This window comes from Strigops habroptila, chromosome 7, assembly GCF_004027225.2.
Source record: "Strigops habroptila isolate Jane chromosome 7, bStrHab1.2.pri, whole genome shotgun sequence".
NCBI lineage: Eukaryota > Metazoa > Chordata > Aves > Psittaciformes > Psittacidae > Strigops > Strigops habroptila.
In genome coordinates this window covers 51,511,684-51,531,911 of record NC_044283.2, presented here as the reverse complement: position 1 = coordinate 51,531,911, position 20,228 = coordinate 51,511,684, and the positions used below count along the sequence as shown (strand labels likewise).

At 41.4% G+C, this 20,228-nt stretch overlaps 1 protein-coding gene across 4 annotated transcripts in view; it reads right to left on the bottom strand.

Moving 5' to 3' along the window:
• The window catches only part of METAP1 (methionyl aminopeptidase 1), a 30,724-nt gene that overhangs the window by 3,851 nt on the left and 6,645 nt on the right, over window positions 1–20,228 (bottom strand). For 2 of the 4 annotated variants that reach the window (XM_030491654.1, XM_030491655.1), the window contains exons 2-8: window positions 16,679–16,730; window positions 14,245–14,357; window positions 8,542–8,602; window positions 7,946–8,037; window positions 7,186–7,269; window positions 5,521–5,659; window positions 2,394–2,525 (exon numbers count right to left, since the gene is read on the bottom strand). In XM_030491654.1, the coding sequence (XP_030347514.1) occupies window positions 2,394–2,525; window positions 5,521–5,659; window positions 7,186–7,269; window positions 7,946–8,037; window positions 8,542–8,602; window positions 14,245–14,357; window positions 16,679–16,730 (673 nt within the window). The remainder of the gene's footprint in view (window positions 1–2,393; window positions 2,526–5,520; window positions 5,660–7,185; window positions 7,270–7,945; window positions 8,038–8,541; window positions 8,603–14,244; window positions 14,358–16,678; window positions 16,731–20,228) is intronic. The other 2 variants (XM_030491656.1, XM_030491657.1) reach the window with 2 other exon arrangements.

Genomic DNA, 20,228 nt, shown 5'->3' with positions numbered 1-20,228 from the left:
AGAGAAAATGAAAGAATAAGAAAACTCCTTCTTCACAAGAACACTGCTTTCTTCCTTTTGTGGATGTAAGTGCTCATATATTAAAAGGACATTGAAGTTTGAAATTAAAGACAAGGAAAGGCTTTCAAAAATCTCTGCTCATTGCAGGGGGTTTGGACTAGATGACCTTTCAAAGTCCCTTCCAACCTAAACTATTCTATGATTCTATGAAAGTACTTGGTAACTTCTCATACTAACAGCTGCAGTGCTTCTTTCAATGAATGTATGAACTATATTTTAATATACACATATCTCTCTACTACTATGTGAAAAGTATACACAGATCAAGAGGAAAAATGATTACACATGAAGGACCAAGAAGGGGAAAAAGCAAAATGGGTATCTCTACTCTTAGACAAGATTTTTAGTGGCAACATTACAGCAAATAAGAATGTTCATATGCAGGGTTAACTTTTAGGAAGCCTTAAAAGAGTTTGAAACAAATGAAAACTGTGTGAAAGAAATCACTTTGAGCGCTTGGACAAGGGAGTAATAATGCCATAAAAGCAACACCACCTCCTCCCTCAGCTAATGAAGATGCATACCAAAAGCAACCTTGAGCCACTAAAAAAAGAACATAAATGCTATTTCAAGATCATTCACAACTCCTTGAATACATGCTGTTCCTTCAGGAGCCAGATGTCATGTGGTTACATGGAGCACCTTAAGCAGAGTTCACATACACAGCTAAAACTTCATATGAACAAAGCCATTTAGTAAAATTCTCTGCTAATGTAAACAATTACAACATAAATCTGTAAGCTGAATTTCTTGAAAATATCAAGAAATTCAGATTACTGGAATGTGCATGCTTTTCCCAAAATACAAGGAGAAAAAAAAGACCTGGTGAGGAAGAGAGGAAAAGTCCATCTGTTGGTTTTGTGCTACTAGTTGTGAAGTACCATCTACTTCAGGCCTGACAATACCAAGCAATTCATCTCAATGCAGCAAGGAGCCTGCTGCTTCTCTCTCATACAACTCTCCTAGTCAGAGTTCTGCTGGTACAGTGCCAAGAACTTAAGATGATTTAAACAGGGGAGAGGCAACCCTTTTTACCAGCTGAGACACTTGCTGCCAGAATTCCTACTAGCAGGGAATGTCTAACACCCGTTAAAACCTGTTACAGCATCTAGAAAGCTGGTAAAGTTAAACTAAGAATTCAAATCTTCTTATAATTAACATGAAGGTGAATTTCTGTCATAGTTTATACATCAAAGCCAGGATATGAAAGGTAAGAGATAACACATGTAACATTTGCTATAAAGTACAGGAGTAAAGATAAACATTATTCTGATTTAGCTCTGAGAAACAAAGTGGCTATTTCAGAACAGTAATCCCACATAAACAGGTAATCTATGTTCTTCACAGCTCAGCTCTGCCGTATTTTCCTGATCACATAACAGATACACAAGGCATCATTCGCATGGATTTTTGTATTTTCAGCTTGGCTAGCCACCTCCAAATTATTAACAAAAGAAGTTACTATAGTATTTTTATTCATTTACTTTTGATTAAATGCAAGTTTATAGACTTCAGACCTAGCACCTTAAACTTCAATCTTGAAATGCCTTGAAGTGAGTAAATTTTATTGGGGATTTTAAGCAGCTGCAGGGTATAAAAGATACAGACAATACAAATATTTCCAGGGACTTGGGACATTTGTGGTTTCTTTTCTCTATTTGTCTAAGAGAACTTAGTATATTCCTTTGTGAACAAAGTTGAACATGACATTCTCTAGCTATCTTTCTATCTCATGGTATGTCTCAATGAAGCTGCCCTGACTTACATCTAAGCAACATAATTGAAGTTCTGTGGGTACTGAAGGATATGGATCTGTCTTCTCTTGCATACAATTGAAAATGAAGAGCTCATAATTAGCTTTATGAAATAACCATCAGGTTTGGAAGGGGTAGAGATATGTTTAAGTGTTCAGAGAGTTTTTTGCCTTATTGGTTCATTGTACAACACTGTTCAAATTATAAAAGTAGGAAGCCATACTTGGATTTTCCAAACACACTTTGTTCTTCGTGTTCTCTAAACAACTCAGTTCAAGGATGTTTTATTCATCTAATTAATAGTCCAAAAAGGCTGTTTCCATATTAAGTATCATCATATGTGGATCAGCTGAACATCAATTACATTTTTCTTGTCAACCCACATTACAAGTAAAAGTTGCAACACCACCCACAGAACTGTGCCATTTGAAGAATCACTGCATTATACATCATCTGCTGGTGACACACACTAACACTTCTGTGTTCTACAACAGAAGTCACTCCCCATAGTAGCAAATAGGAGCACTCATGTTTGAGAACCAAAACCAAAATGCTTCAGGCCCCAGCCAAAGAGTTTACCTGCATCAATGGCTTGCATTAGGCACTCGTAAGTTGTTTGGACAAGCCTCCTTGCACCCTCATCAACTTCTCCAACATAAAATGTCTCGTTCAGATCTCCATGGTAGCCATTACGATAGACAGTAATATCCACTGCAAGGAATACAAGAAATATTGTAATATTAGCACTGCATTTCTCACTTCTTGTCTCTTGATTTGTGAAAGAACTTCAGTAATTTCTATGCATGTTTAGAGTAGTAAGTTACGCCTTTGCGAAAACTGTAATGCTAAAACCCATTGCTCCAGCCAAAAAGGTAACATTTCTTTAACATTAAATACACAACAACTTTCCAGTAGTATTCTTGACTAAGAAATTGACACTAAATGACTTAGAACTTTCTCTTTTCTTCTTTCAAATGAAAGAATTTAAGCATTCAGTATCAGGCAAACAGCAAGAATGAGAAAGGCATGCTTAAACAACCAAGGTTTAGAAGAACATATAGTAAGAGTTTAGAATTACGTTACAGCAAAACTCCTGTTCGCTTTGTGTATAAAGTTGGTTGTAAACTGAAAGTGATATAACTCAGTCTTGAAAAATAGCAGCATAAGTAGTTCCAGTGAGGAAAAAAAGTTTTTTTAGTTTAACTCATTACCAAAAAAAAAAAAAAAGATACTTTTTTTGGATTAAGAACATCCATACTAGATGCTTACTGCAAATAGTCCTTTTACAAAACATGGGAACAGGCTTACCAGTTTAGATATAGCTGTCAACTATTTTAGTATCCTGTCTTTTATAGCAGACAAGTGAAAAATTAGTCATCATATGTAGCAAACACAAGCGAAATATTCTAGATTTGCATATCAAGTTGACTTCCTGTGGTAGAATGGGTATTTTTGTGTTTACCAGTCTTTGTCCGTAGTCTGGTAGGTCTAATAGCTGTACCAAAACCACTAGAATAGATATTGGACTGCTGTTCATGAAGAAATCCACATGTAGACACCCTCACTGGTAAATAGCCATGAAGGAAACTGTACTGGGCACTAATACTTTAGGAACATGGTGCCTAATACTTTAGGAATATGGTGCATGAGACCCTTAGAAAGGCCAGTACAGCCTTGATAGGAAAATGTAGGAAAAAAACATTGGTATCAGCAATAAATCTGTATTTATTGCTGGCAAATAAATCTGCTGGCAAATGTTTAAGAATGAAATCAACACTGCACAAAACCACGACTACCTGCTGTGGATGCATGCACATACAGGGTTACACTATACTCACTGCAGGATTACGTGGGACTGCTGGAATATTATCTAGTAACGTAACAACAGAACTGTATAGAAACCAGCACCCTGGTAACTTATCCAGGTAAGTTTCTTGTGAACTGTCTATAAGAGCTCCTTAGCACAGTGTCCAGAATACTTTCTGCAAAGAGGCCATCTCAATAAGCCATGTTACTACAAGGCTTTCTCTTGATGTCGCCAGATTTGGCCAGAACATCTCACTTTGTAGGGAGATCAGCTTTGTTTAAGAATCTGCTCCCAGGGAACAGTATGATAAAATGTTATGATGCCCTGCTCGGAGCAGGGTGTTGGACGAAACATCACCTGCCGGTACTTTCTGGATGACATTTTCCTGTGATATAAAAACCCGTTTTGGGCTCTGACATGGCCATCTTTTGCTTCCAGCAGGCTAAAAAGTTTTAAGTAAAGAGAAATATGGGCACTTCCTTTTATTGTTCACTGGGCACATTCCCTCTGAAGTACTTTACTTTTTCTATCTTTGCCTTTGAACCCTGTTTTATTCCTTCTTGTAAAGCAGCTTCTGAGCCACTACCTTACCAAAAAGCAAGCCTACAAGACTTGGAACCCTTTTGAGCCCATGGGGAATGGATGTTCTACCCATAAAATGTGGACCATTTTCTAACCAGACCTACTCAGCTACAGAAAAGTAAACTAGTTGCTCTTCATCAAAAGAAAGTAGAAGGTTCAAAGCTTGGGCAAGTGCAGTCAAGGCAGGGATGTGAACAATGGCATGACTAAACCATCTTATAAAACGTGTTTTCTAGGGCTAAGGTACAGCCTTGGCGTGCAAATAGTGGAGAGATAAGGCACTGTGTAGATGAAGCCAACCTAGTAAACTCAGCTAGGCTTCTTAGGCTTCCAGCAACACCAGAAAAACTGGCAACAAAAGAGCTGTGCAAAGGCATCGTCTTTGAAATTAAAAAAAGATAAAGGAGCTTTGGCCAAATGGTTACACAAATGCTACAGTTCAGAGCAATCAGCCAAACCAAATGTGACCTAGAAATGGACAGCTATCATGAAGCTTGTTCTGAGAAGGCTGGTACCCACAGCACTCAGCTGTAGACTTAGTAGCTATTATTGCATGTCAATATATATCAAATATCTGACAATCTAAAAGAATTCCAAGCTGCTTCTAGAGGTAGGCCAAACCTTAGGATACACTGGGTATTTATTTACATGTAAGAGACAAGCAAACCAATGCAATAAAAAAAGGTGCAAATGTTTCTACAAAACCAATATCATTAGTTTTTACTGAAAAACCAAGAAGAAATGAATGAGGAAACAAAAAATGGTCAAGTAATTTATTTAAGTATCCCTCACCACCCAAGAAGGTGTAAGTACCTTGAGTACCATGAACAAAAAGCAGCTGGTACTGTCAGGCTGCAGGATGCTCAAAAAAAGGGTATGTTTTTAATATGCACCTATACAACACCTCACCATTAGGATCCTTACAGTCATGATAATCATCATGTCTGTAGCAAAATCTTAAGGATCTAGAGCCATCTAATTAAGAATTCATGCAGAACTAATCTAGTTCGATAATTCAATATGAATTTTATTCACTATTTATGCAGTCTGGAACAACCAGAGCCTAGCCTGCAAGTGGAATACTCAGGCACTATAATAATGCACAGATCAGGGTAGAAGTATTATAAAGCTCTTAAAATGAACCAAACTTTTGAAATTCTTTTATTAAAATCATTAAATATGTGAAGAACAAAGGTTAATTTGTGAATGAGAACAAAAGCCTCTCTTAAGGTTGCCTGCTAATGAAACCTCATCTTACTGCATGGTTTAACTGTATAGAAGGTAGAAATGGTGAAGGTTCATTTTCACAGCACTTACCATTAACAATATCTCCCTCCTGCAATGGCCTCCTGTCAGGAATTCCATGACAGATCACTTCATTCACTGATGTACAACACGACTTCGGGAAATTATAATAATTCAGAGGAGAAGGATAGCAATTCCTTGCGATACAAGCCTGATTCAGAAAATACAATTTACACTTTACATTAGTAAGTTTTGTACATAGAACAAACATATGCACAATGGCTTTACAGTAAGAATGACAAGTTAAAAAGCAGGGAGTGATTCTTGAAAAGAAGATTCTTCAAGCATTTTTTTAACATTACAGTATTTTGTTATGCTTTGCATTTCTTACCAGGAAGAAAGTAAAGATAGTTTAATTTTGTTTCTACTCATTTTTATGTTCAACTACAAATGCTAAAATATTCAGGTCTAAAACAATGCATGAAATATTTATTCAGTTAAAAAAAACAGCCATTTTCAATGACTTTTTAAGCACCTGGCCTAAGTACCTTTGCAAAACACACAAGCTAGACAAAATAGCATATAGCATCACTCTTCCAGCCCTAGCTTTGAGATCTATGTCAAGCTGCGTCCTCTGCGCTCACTCTAATAACCTTTTGGGGATTTTTGCAAAACCAACCCATACATTTTATATATAATTCCACATACATACATCTACACATGCAGAGACATACTGAGCAATTCTGGAAAAATAATACTGTGTTAACTATTTTTAAAAAAAGAATAACACTTTAAAACTGCAAAGTACCAATTGGAGATACTGGTCATTGTCAGCAATCTGCCATGCAAAGGTTTCCAAAAACTGCTGAAGAGGGGTAACACCATTTTAACTACTAGTTGTCCATATACATAATGTCCATATTAGACATTATGTATAAGAAAATAATTTAGTATTTAATGCAGTTCAGCTGAAACCTCTGGCCCAATCAAACCAGAGTAAATTCTTTATAATCTTGGCTCACCAGCTGCAAATGCAGATAAAAAGAACAGCAACCAGAAAGTTCTCTAACAAACTTATCTACAATCACTGCCTTCCCCACAGTGCACACAAGTATCCCCAATTATCAGTTTACATGCTTCACAGAGAAAACAGCAAAGAGAAATAAAAATTATACAATTCAAGCATCTATGAATAGATAAGCCAGGAAAATACTTGAATATCCTTCATTTCAAATACTTCACTGAATTGGGGCTTTAGTTTGCCTGACTGCATCAAACATCTTGATTCAATTCTCTCTGAGGCTCCTCAATACTGATTCCCAGTCATAAATAATTAACCTTTCTCCTCCGTATGTCTTACCCAGCACCACAGAGGACAAAACATTCATGGCCTACATGTGATGTTCTTTATATAATGGTATCTGTGGAGCAAAAAGGTTTAGAAGAAAGAAAATTATATGATGTTAACCGAGAAAACAGGTGAGGAAACTTAGAGGGAATCTGAAGCTGGAAATGACAGAAAGAGCTGATATGGAAAAGTGCCCAGGAGTCCCTAACTCATTTTGAACCTACCATTGCACTGTAACATATTTCTAACATCTGCACATCAAATTGGGAAACACTTCAAAATAAAGAAAGGGAATTCATGCAATTACAAAGAAAACCACACAACACAAATTCAAAAATAAAGAAAAGAAAGCACTTCTAAATGCTGGAAGGACAATAAAATAACCTTACTAAATGGACAGCATGATCAATTTCTTCAGTAGTTACACCTGCTTTCACCATCATGGCAGCAACATCCAATACTTCTCTAGCAAGCTGCAAACGAAACAAAAGTACTGATTTAAAATAAGACCAAGACTACTTCCTAGATGATTAACAATCAATTTTCTACAACTACACCAAGATTGCTAGAAAAGCTGGGTACACTTGGGCTCTACACAGACTTTTGAGATGTTTACAGCTTACATTACTAAGCCACCTCTGTGAGATTTGAAAATACCCCGACAAAGACTTGGACCACAATTACCTAGGATACCATAATCTTAACTCAGACTACCTGAATACATTTCAATGTTTGCCTTTATGCACAAAGACTTGATTACAGCTGAACAGCTCTTTTTCAAAAATTGTTAGGGATAGGCTCTGTTTTGCCTTTTAGTTTTTACTTAGTACTAACTCTGAGGAAAAAGTTCTGCTCTCATTTATGCACTATAAAATATATTCTTAGCAGTAATAACATTTCAGCCACACATTATCTCACTTAGTAACAAAACAGATAAAAGTCTTATTTCTGCTTACAGAAGTTTACTGTGAACTGGGAATCACAAGGAGAAAAAACCACAAGAAATACCAAATTCCCCAAACTATTTTTCAGTGCTGAAAAGTGCTTTGAAAGTTTGTAGTCTCAAATATGCTGTCACAAACTGGTAAAATCACTATAGATTTTTTAAAGAATAAAGGCATTTCACCACGAAAACCAAAGCCCCCTTACCCTACACACTACTCGCATCCCTTCTATATCCTCAGATGAGAGTATTTTTATTTGAGAGGTTCCTTTTAAAGCCTGTTCTGATTCAGACATTCCTGAAAAGAAAAAAAGGGGAGGAGAAAAAGAAATAAATAAACCAAGTTATATAGAGGAGCAATTGCTACACATGTCCAATCAAGGAACTTACTTAGCTTATCAATGGCATAAAAGTACATGCATTCTCACTACAGACTAAAATAATGAACCCACCAAGTCACAGCATTATCATCATTATCCAGATTAATTTGAATTCATAAGCCTTCCACAACATCATAATGCCCACATGTGTTCAGGATGCCCATTCGCTTACTGCATAAAACCATCACATCTAGTTAGTCATAACACGACCTTGAAAATCAGACTCACAAGGAAATTATTTTATTCCTAGAAAGGTTGCTTGGTTTTGCTTTTTTTTTTTTTTTCCTTTTTTAGCTGCTTTCAGAAGAACAGGTAACAGGTTCCCTTCCCCAGTGTCTCCTTCATGCTTTAAAGGCTTTTCAGTGAAAAGAAAAATAGAAAGCAAATATAATACTCCATAATTGTGATTTGTTTCAAGTTACCTAGTGGGTGATCAGCATAATCCGGTCTCTGAATATAACTTGGCACAGGTCTTGTTGGCGTCTAAATAAATGATAGGCAAAGCTGGTTAGGTTGCATGAATACTTGCTATAGTCACAAAAACAGAGACTCATCCAGCAAAATTAAATACAGTGAAATATGGCTAATTCCACTAAAAAAAAGTTGTGAAGTATGCAAACACTCCAAAACACTTCAAATTCTCATTTCTCAAAGATTCTCCTGTTACTCTTTACTGCTTTCATATTATACACCATCTAATAGGCAACGTCACAGCTTTGTAAATATTAAACTTCTGTGTGTCAGGTAAGTGAGATTGGTAATACATCCTTCCTCTCTCTGGTTATTAGTGTCTATTAGCAAGATTGTTATTCCTACTCATTGCCCTAGTCATTAGCACTTTTGATTATAGTTTCATTTGCATCAATAATCCTACAGCAGTCAGAAGACAAAAAAGCAATAACACTACTAAATTACTTAGCCAGTGAGAGAGCCAAAACACTCTTTCTCCAATGACACTAACAAACACACATGGGCTCAGGCTCTGTTAATCTGTCCTCTAGAGCCTGTGACAGATGGAGAAGACTACAGAGAGGATGCCACAGGAGCAGCATTTCTACCACAAGCCAATTAGAAAAGACAAATGTAAATGAAATGCCATTATTTGCATAAAAACTTTGGCTCATTCAATGTATAAATTTATACCAATTTAAAAACACAGCTATACTGAGGTCATCTTCTAAACCTTTCACAGCTGAAAATGTTACTGACCTCAGTTACTCTTCACCATTCCAGTGCTGGAGATTACTATATCCTCTGTTCCTTCAGCAGAGCTGTTCACCAGCTCACTCACCAGGTTATTTCAAACCATTTACATAAAATAAAACTATTTTTTTTATTCTAAATTAATTCACCTGAGTTTTCCTGAAACAGACTGCTCTGTTATTGATGAGAACACTAAAGAGCTAGGAGACATCATCTCAACTAACAGCAGAATACATGTCAAAACATACAGCCAAAAAGTATGAACTTAAGCCTGTTACTGATGCACTTTACTGCACAGGCGCTTCCCTAATTTTAAATATACCAAGAGATAGATGAAGTTAAATCAAAATGAACCACAATATGGACACAGTCATACATGTGCCGAGGTGAGTATCTCCAGAGAGGACGCCTTTAACACCGGAGCGGGGGGAAGCACAGCGTCCAGGAGCCTCAGTTCGGAGCGGCAAGAGCGACCGAGGGAGCCTCAAGTCCTCGACAGGACTTGCCCAGGAGCCGGCAGCTCAGCTCACGCGAGCAGCTGACTCACAGGGGGCGGCGCCAGGAGTGACGGCACCAGCCCTCAGTGGGTAAAACCCATCCCAGGGAGCGCGAGCGACCAGGAGCGCGGCGAACAGGGCGGGCAGTCAGGGTGTGGCACGGCAGTTTGCGCGGCAGTTCGCGCAGGCAGGGCGAGCGGGCAGCGAGCGGGATGGTGAGCACTCGCCTCAGGACCAGGGCCCGCTCTGGGAGCTCTGCCCCGGCGGTGGCCAGCGTAGGCACCCAGACAGAGCCGATGAGAGGGGAGGCTGCGGCGCAGACCTCGGACTGTAGAAAGTGCCTCGACTGGTCTCGTGAGGCGGGGGTGCGCGATGGACAGGGCTGCACTCGGTGCGCTCTGGTGGAGGTCCTCCTGCAGCAGGTGGCTGAGCTGCGGGAGGCTGTTGGAGAGCTAAAAGATGCCAGGGAAGCTGAGAGGAAGCTGGGCTGCTTGCTCCAGGCTCAAACTGCGCAGGGGCTGCAAACGTCCAGCATTGCTCGTATAGGAAAGAAGGAGGGCAGCAACCCAGGAAGCTGGGAATTAGTCACGGAAAAAACGAACAAAAAAAGGGGGAAGAGGACAATTAACGACAAGGGGCTTCCTCCTAAATCTGATGTCCCCACCCAGAACCGCTTCATGGTTCTGCAGGAGGCTAATGAGAAAGCACCCACCACACCTAATGAGCACCCTGCTGATGCACCAGTAAAGAGGATCACTACTGGTGCCTCCAGGAAAAAGAGGAGGGTCATAGTAGTAGGGGACTCTACTTTGAAAGGCACAGAGGCGCTCATCTGCCGGCCTGATCCAGTCTCCAGGGAGGTGTGTTGCCTGCCGGGGGCTCGGATCAGGGATGTTGCTGAGAGGCTGCCCGCTCTAGTAAGTCCTGCTGACTATTACCCCCTTCTAGTCGTCCATGTGGGTGCTAGAGATATAGACAGCAGTTGCCTGGAGGACATTAAGAAGGACTACAGAGCCCTGGGAGAGGTGGTTAGGGGCTCTGGAGCTCAGATAGTTTTTTCATCGATTCTCCAGGGCAAAGGGGAGGACCTTAAAAAAGCTAGGCGTGTCTGGCAGGTTAATAAATGGTTAGAAAGCTGGTGCCATAGTCAGGGGTTTGGCTATTTAGAACATGGGGCTCCATTTGGGAGGCCAGATCTACTGGAGGCTGGTGGAGCTGGTCTGACAAAGAAGGGGAAGAGCTGTTTTAGTAGGAGGCTTGCCAGGCTGGTCAGGAAAGCTTTAAACTAGATGTGTTGGGGGAGGGGAGCATTGATCCATCCCAACATTCCTGGTCAGTTGCCAGCACCTGTAATAAGTGCTTGGAGAGATGTAGAGATGTTCCAGCTGCCCCAGCCATTGAGTCGGCTTCATTTGGAGCTCGGCTAAGGTGCCTCTATACAAACGCCCATAGTATGGGGAACAAGCAAGAGGAATTAGAGATGTGTGCAAGGTTACGGGAATATGATGTCATTGGTATCACAGAAACATGGTGGGATGGCTCCTATGACTGGAATATCGGAATGGAAGGTTACAGGCTGTTTAGAAAAGACAGGCCAGGCAGACGGGGAGGGGGCGTTGCTATCTATGTCAGTGATAGGCTAGAGAGTATGGAACTCTGTCTGGGGATGGGTGATGAGGTAACAGAGTGTTTGTGGGTCAGGATCAAAGGGAAAACAGCAACGGGGGACATTACGGTGGGGATCTGTTACAGGCCGCCTGATCAAGAGGACTCTGTGGATGAAGCGCTCTACAGACAGATAGGAGCAGCCTCACGCTCGCAGGCCCTGGTCCTCATGGGGGACCTCAACCATCCTGACATCTGTTGGAGGGACGGTACGGCCCGGCACAAGCAATCTAGGAGGTTCCTTAATTGTGTGGAAGACAACTTCCTCTTTCAAGCAGTAGAGGAGCCGACGAGGAGAGGTGCCATGCTGGACCTTGTGCTCACCAACAGGGAGGGACTGGTTGGAAATGTAACGCTCCAGGGCAGCCTTGGCTCTAGTGATCATGAGATGGTTGACTTTGAGATCCTCAGGACAGTGAGAAGAGCATGCAGCAAGCTCACTGCCCTGGACTTCAAGAAAGCAGACTTTGGCCTCTTCAGGAACCTCCTTAGTAAGGTTTCATGGGATACAGTCCTAGAGGGCAGGGGGGCCCAAGACTGCTGGCTGATATTCAAGGATCACCTGCTACGTGCTCAGGAGTGTTGCATCCCGACTAGAAGAAAGTGCAGCAGGAGGGCCAGGAGACCTCCATGGATGGACAAGGAGCTGCTGAGGAAACTTAGAGGGAAAAAAGAAGCTTATAGAAGGTGGAAGCAAGGACAGGCGGCCTGGGAAGAATACAGGAGCATTGCCCGAGAAGCTAGGGACCAGGTTAGGAAAGCTAAGGCCCAGCTAGAATTAAGTTTGGCAAGGGATGTAAAAGATAACAGGAAAGGATTCTATAGATACGTAGCAAATAAAAGACAGGCTAGGGACAATGTAGGCCCTCTCCAGAAGCTATCAGGAGAACTGGCTACCATGGATTTGGAGAAGGCTGAGGTTCTTAATGACTTCTTTGCCTCAGTCTTCACCAGCAAATGCTCTGACCACACAACCCAAGTCTTGGAAAGCAAATGCAGGGACTGTGAGAATGAAGACCTTAGGCCCACTGTAGGAGAGGATCAGGTTCGAGACCATCTTAAGAACCTGAACGTGCACAAGTCCATGGGACCTGATGAAATCCATCCACGGGTCCTGAAGGAGCTGGCGAATGAAGTTGCTAAGCCACTGTCCATCATATTCGAAATATCCTGGCAGTCAGGTGAAGTTCCCAATGACTGGAAGAAGGGTAATATAACCCCCATTTTCAAGAAGGGGAAGGTGGAAGACCCGGGGAACTACAGACCAGTCAGTCTCACCTCTGTGCCTGGCAAAATCTTGGAGCAGATTCTCCTGGAAAACATGCTAAGGCACATGAAAAACAATGAGGTGGTTGGTGACAGCCAACATGGCTTCACTAAGGGGAAATCCTGCCTGACCAATTTGGTGGCCTTCTATGATGGAGCCACGGAACTGATCGACAGCGGCAGAGCAGTTGATGTCATCTACCTGGACTTGTGCAAAGCATTCGACACTGTCCCACATGACATCCTTGTCTCTAAATTGGAGAGACATCAATTTGATAGATGGACCACTCGGTGGATAAAAAACTGGCTCGATGGCCGCACGCAAAGAGTTGTGGTAAATGGCTCGATGTCCAGTTGGAAACCTGTAACGAGTGGTGTCCCTCAGGGATCGGTGTTGGGACCGGTCCTGTTCAACATCTTTGTCGGTGACATGGACAGTGGGATTGAGTGCGCCCTCAGCAAGTTTGCCGATGACACCAAGCTGTGTGGTTCGATTGATATGCTGGAGGGAAGGGATGCCATCCAGAGGGACCTTGACACGCTTGTGAGGTGGGCCGATGCCAACCTTATGAAGTTTAACCAAGCCAAGTGCAAGGTCCTACACCTGGGTCGGGGCAACCCCAGGCACTGCTACAGGCTGGGCAGAGAAGAGATTCAGAGCAGCCCTGCAGAAAAGGACTTGGGGGTGTTGGTTGACGAAAAGCTTGACATGAGCCGGCAGTGTGCGCTTGCAGCCCAGAAAGCCAACCGCATCCTGGGCTGCATCAAAAGAAGCGTGACCAGCAGGTCGAAGGAGGTGATCCTGCCCCTCTACTCTGCTCTTGTGAGACCCCACTTGGAGTACTGCGTACAGTTCTGGTGTCCTCAACATAAAAAGGACATGGAGCTGTTGGAGCGAGTCCAGAGGAGGGCCACGAGCATGATAAGAGGGCTGGAGCACCTCCCATATGAAGACAGGCTGAGAAAGTTGGGGCTGTTCAGCCTGGAGAAGAGAAGGCTGCGTGGTGACCTCATAGCAGCCTTCCAGTATCTGAAGGGGGTCTACAAGGATGCTGGGGAGGGACTCTTCCTTAGGGACTGTAGTGGTAGGACAAGGGGTAATGGGTTCAAACTTAAACAGAGGAAGTTTAGATTAGATATAAGGAAGAAGTTCTTTACAGTGAGGGTGGTGAAGCACTGGAATGGGTTGCCCAGGGAGGTTGTGGATGCTCCATCCCTGGCGGTGTTCAAGGCCAGGTTGGACAGAGCCTTGAGCCACATGGTTTAGGGCAAGGTGTCCCTGCCCATGGCAGGGGGGTTGGAACTAGATGATCTTAAGGTCCTTTCCAACCCTTACGATTCTATGATTCTATGATTCTATGTCCTTGCCATCAGGTTCAAATTGTTTAAGAAGCTTTCCTCTCTCAGCTAAAATGTGTGAGGTAATAAGGTCAGGACCAGCCCATTTGCTTCAGAACATAGCAGCAATTGAGTACAGTGGCACCTGTTGCTTACCAGTGGATAGTGTGGCCTGAGTTTACCAGTATATCGATAACCAGACCAGGGATTTGTGTTAACATCACCTTCCAGGGTCCAAGAGGAAACTTCACGCTTAGCTTTTTCATCTTCTGAAAAGACAAATAAAAAAAGCAGCAGCAAAATGAGTCCTACTAAGAATAAGAACTATGGGGTCCAAAAAGTGACTTGGAAGTACATCAGTCTAAGTTTGACTCTTGCTGGTGTTTTAGATACCTATATATGAAAGTCTAAGTAGCAATCATCATTTTGTATTGTCCTGAAGTTTTTCACATTCAAAATTCACATCCTGCCAACTCTATCTTTATTCAATAGCGAACTGGGAAATGTCAGGACAGTGGTATTGAATGCACAAAGAAAGTGTAGTAATTATTTAAGTTGCTTTTAATTTATAGTTCTAAAACATAGTTCTGTGCTTTTTTTCATTCTTGAGGAAAAAGCATATTTCTACAGAAAGACTCATCCCTTCAATTAACATTCTTGCACTGTAAATTAATGTTCCTTTTCTGTAATTTCTCTTTGCAGTCAGTGACAGAAATTACCTGGATGAGAAGGAGGATATCCAAATATTAGTTTCCATACATGGCACCCACTACCCCTCCAGATCTGATGGAGAGAGTGCGGGTGCTGTCACTTCTGCATTTTGGGACAGGCAGCGTGTGCACCTTAAAAGATGGTTCCAACCTGCTGGAAGTTCCCAGTTCTCTCAACATTGTGAAATTCATGTCCATTGTGCTCCAGTGACTGACTTCATTCACAAATAACACAGTCCTAACAGTGCAGATTTAAGGTGTTTGCATAAAGGATTGAAACAAGTGGATTGTGAGCATTACCAAAAGGAAAAATATTTACTTGGAAAGAGGAGGCAAGGGTTAAGAAAGAGCAGTGTTAATTGTTAACTCATGTCTGTTTATATCTCACAAGAATGAAGAAATGGCAAAGGTCTGCCATAGCAAGCTCTAACATGAGTTCCTTAGAGCCTCTGTGGCTGACAGCTGAGCCATCTGCTCATGTGGCATTCAGTTTAGATAAGCCACTCAGAAATGATACTTTAAAAACCAAAAGTTTTAATGAAGCAGTATTTTGGATTCCCTTGAGATGCTTCAGTAGTTTGTAGCATTAATGTCTTGAGGGCTGTTAGAACCAAGCCAGCTCAGCTTGGGCTCAGCAGTTACCCAGGAAGCTAACAAGATCATGGATTTAGTGGAATTGTAGAAAAAATTGCTGTCAGATAAACAACAGCACTAGAAGACTGCACCTGAGGACTACCAGTACTAACAACAAATACTGTTTCATATCCATGCAGGTACAAAGTAACAGGATTCAGAATGCAAGTGTGAACTATGAGACCTCTACACTGGAAAGGCAGAGAGAAGGAAAGCACTTGTAATTGTCGGTTATTAGCTTTAGGTTATTTAGTATTTAAGGTATTTAGTTATTAGGTTGCTACTCCAACCTAATAACCATGCAACACTTATCATGGAAAAAGGAGTTTTACTGGATTTTAAGAAAAGAGGATGTAAATTACAGGAGGATTTGAATTTCTGCCATGCCACTTATTTTTATTCCCACCTCCCTTTTAAGCAGGAATTGATGAAGATGGGCAGGGGGACAGCAGGGAGGAGGCAAGGCTTTCTCTGGTTGGTTGGTTTTAAACTCATGGATTTTTTTTTTACTACTTGGGTAAGGGAGAGTCCACCAGTCTACTAGTATTTCTGTGCCAGAGCTACCAACTGCAACTAAGGCATACAGATACTCCTATTGCCTTCAACTAAATTCAGCAAAATCCCAGCTATGATACATCCTCCCATCAATGGCTGCATCAGTGTATAAAAGCATTTTCCTTTTTTTTCTCCAAAGGGGTCCACTACCCCAAATGTACCAAACAGCTGCACTCTGACTGGCTCACTTGCATCCCACCAAGTGTCTAATCACAAAGACTTCACACAAACCTTTCCCACTTTACTGCCTTTTACTACATTAGGCATCAAAATGCTATAATGGAACAAGCCTGGCAATGCCTTATAATAATGCTTGATTATTCTCCTTGCCCTTTATCTCAGCATCCCTCTTTCTTTGTTCATATACCTAGCAATGTACCTTAAGGAATGCTTTACACAAAAAGAAAAGGGAACAGAAACAGAGAGATGTGTACCACTGGGTCTGAAATTTTACATAGATCTCGAAGAGTATCAGGAACTGGACAAAATTTCAGGTATGTGGAATCCAGTGCCAGATATCTTGGAAAAAGCCACAACATTCTTAGACACAGATCACTGAACAGTTGAGGTTGGAAGGGACCTCTGTAGGTCATCTGGTCCACCCCCTGCTTAAGCAGGGCCCTCTAGGGCTGGCTGCATAGGACAAAACAAATTCAAAACATTATTAAAATGGATTTAAGAAATGTACTTACTTGCTTTCTTGTGTAATAACTTGTGAGTAGCCCAGCTTCCCTTAAAGCATTCCTAGAATTGCAAACAAAATATATACATTATATATGTATGTTTTAAGTAGCATTACCCTGGACAGACATGACAACCCCATAAAACAGAGAAGCATCTCTATTGAAAAGAAAACTAGAAGACCAATTTTATTAACCCTTGCAGCAATATGCAGTAAATGCTACTGTAACTGCTAGTCTCAACAATATAAAATACTACATTCAACAGCTTATGAGCCAGAACAGACAGAAAGCAGAGCCAAACAGATGCACCCATCACAGTAAAATACACTGATCTAATCCTATCTACTAAATATTGTGCCTTTAGCGCTTTAATGAGTAACTAAACACCACAGTTGTTCTGTGTTGGCTGAAACACAAAGTCTATCCCCATACCAGATCTGAGAGCATTGCAGCAAGCAGGATGGTCCTCCCTTGGCTCCTACAAGAAGCCACCTCCTCTTGCTAATTGCATCCTTCTGCCTCCTTCCCCAGCACAGGAAATCAACAGAGGCCAATCAGCACAATCACAGGGGAACAAATAAAATAGTCTGGGAAGGGGGGGGGGGGGGAAGTGAGGACTACAGAATGGAAATAGGAAATTAAAACATAATAAAGTTTAAATGGAAATCAAGAAAAGAGTGACTGTGAAGGAGTTTGGGTTTTTTTTTTTTCCTCTCTTCTGCCCAAGCACAAGTTGAACAGTTCATGTGACAATCAGGAAAGGGGCAGATGGAAATGGCTGGCAGCTGGAGAAGATTGAAAAAAGACTAAGATGAAGGAAAGACATGAAAAAAGGAGATTTAAGAAGAAAAGCTGCAGAAGGCAGCATTAAAGGTAATCCTTTAAGGTGCTAATTAGGAAATTACTTGGGTTTGCAGCAGAAAGTCTAATTCAATGGCTATGTGCACTCAAAACAACCATTAGGAAACAGCTAATTCCAATCATTTACAATAACAGTTGAATTTCTGAAGAAAGAAACAGTAAGCAAACTGGTTTGCTTTACAAGGAAAGACAATACTAATGCTGAATCATCACTGTAAAACTACCATCCAGAGCCAACAACTAATTCAAACTAATGTACACAACACTCAACCAGCCCAAGACAACAGATCTGTAAGCTAAGCCTGGTGTATAATATCCTACCCCTGCTTCTGGTTGCTACCAAGCAGTCTTGACTGTCTACTCCTGTAGACACATCTTCTCCCCATTTTCTCATTAGTCTTGCAACCAGTGGTTATCACACTGTACCCACAAAAACACAGTGAAGTGGTGCACAAGAATGCTTACATTCAGAGAAAGCCTCTTGTGTGCTGTTCCACTCATTACCCAAACCAGCTGTTCGTTGTCTTCTCCTATGCCATATAACTAAAGCCGCCACGTTCTCTGGACTGGCACTCAACATGTCAGGGTGCTACATAATGGTCTGGGCAACAAGAGGCTTTGAAACCAACACTTCAGACTACCAGAGAGAACATCTTTTTGAACAAGCAGCAGGAGGTTTTACTGTCACACTTGTATAACTCACTGCATACACAGACCTTTGTGCTGCATTATGATCTGTTTTCGTTGGAGAGCTGGGAGAACAGGAGGAGGTTTTAACTGAAGCCTATTTTAAGAAAAATACAAATGCTAAAAACCCTATTTCAAGGACATTGGAAGCACCAGTATGGTTTTAATCCCCTTTTAAACACCAGGCCTCTGTTCTGAAGCAGAAGCAGCATTATACAACTACAGACTTAAAGCAGCCACCAAGTCTACAAATCTAGAATCCTCAAATACAAAAAAGCATTTGAGGAATTAATACATACATCAGGTGTGGCAATTACTGGTTGCAGTTCATTCTCTCCCCTTCCCCATGCAATTTTGGAGTGTATTCTCCAAGGCCATTCTTTTTGCCGATGCCAACAGCCTTTCCTCTTTTCTGGCCCATAACCTGAAAACACCAGGCAAATGCCGCACCAGTGGCAGCATCATAACCCAGCAGGCTCCTCTTTGGCTTTTTATTTCCTGCAGCTATAAACAACCAAAGAGAATCCTGCATAAGGCTGCCATATGTCTGAGTTTTCCCAAACATGTTTCCCAGATTTTACTTGCCCTGTGTTTCCAGAGGAACAGCAGCTCCATCAGATCTGCTACAAGCACTGCTCCAAACAAGCTGCTGTACACCAGGACACCCCAGACACGTGCACTATATGCACATCCTTCAACTGCAACAAGTACACGTAGCGAGTCTGAAGCATTTTTCTAAGCACATGCAGTGTAGAGCCAATGAATATCTCTGTCTTGATCTGACACTTTTGGAAGGCACTCAAAGGATATGCTGCACATCCACCTACAACCCATATATTTTGTGTAGGATCAGTCATATGCTTCCTGTAAGCACCGGAATTACTGGGTACACACAAACTATTTATATTCAACAACTTACTGCACAAGCACTACACTGCACATGCCTGCAGAGTTCTGCCTTGGCAATTCCAGATAAAAATATGGCAGCTGTCATCTCACAGGCTGGAGAATCATAGCTCTGGCAACAAAGCACTACCAATGTACCACTGCATATTGCATAAACCCTCACCTTCTATACAGCAGACTTCCTGACAAGTCATGGAAGAAAGCCACTCTTTCTCTCCATCTGAGCCACTTTCTGGAGAATTTTCTGGAGAAAATTCTGCTTTTCACTGAGCCTTCTCCCCTCAGCCTTCTGCTGAGACATTTACTTCAATCTTCCCGTTATCATTCCTGTCTCTAGTGACTGTTCCATGTTCCTATGCCATAATACAGATCAGGATAGAAGATTTTCAATTATTAAACAAAGTCCAGGAAAAAAATATCCAGGGTGATTTTTAATATCAAAATGAAGAAATTAAGAATTATCTTTTCTGATACGGTTTAAAAAAGGAATACATGATCTCACATGGCTGTATTTGAAAACATTAATTAGCTTCAGGGGGAAAGTATACATGAATAATATGAAATTGGCTTCAAGTTTCTTGGAAGACTTCCTGGATTTCATTTGAAACACTACATTATCCATTAGTATGTCTGATATTAACATCCCCACCCTTCTCACCTACAGCATTTTTCTTTTTATGGTAACCATTTTTTATATAGCAATCAAGACAGACTTGAAAACATTGAAGAGGACTGAACAAGAACAGAGGTCAAAAGTATGACCAAAAAAAAAGGCAGAGGGAGGAGGGGTAATCCTTCACTTGTTTAGAGCAATCTTGGGTACAACTATTCTATCATCAAGAAAAACACAACTGTGATTTTTAGACAGAGGCCATAACGTATTTAAACTTTTAACAGCATTTCTGGCTTCAAGCCCTGCTCAAGCCAACCCCACTAATTCTGTGTTTAAAGACAAGCTTAATCCGGCATTCACCAGAACCTGGGCAGTACCAAAAGGTAACCAAAGGCACAACCAGCATTATGATCTAAGAAGATTCCTCTTGGATCACCTGGTGGAATCCATGTTACTTCTGTAAACGATTTTTACCTTAAGGACTTGGCCCAA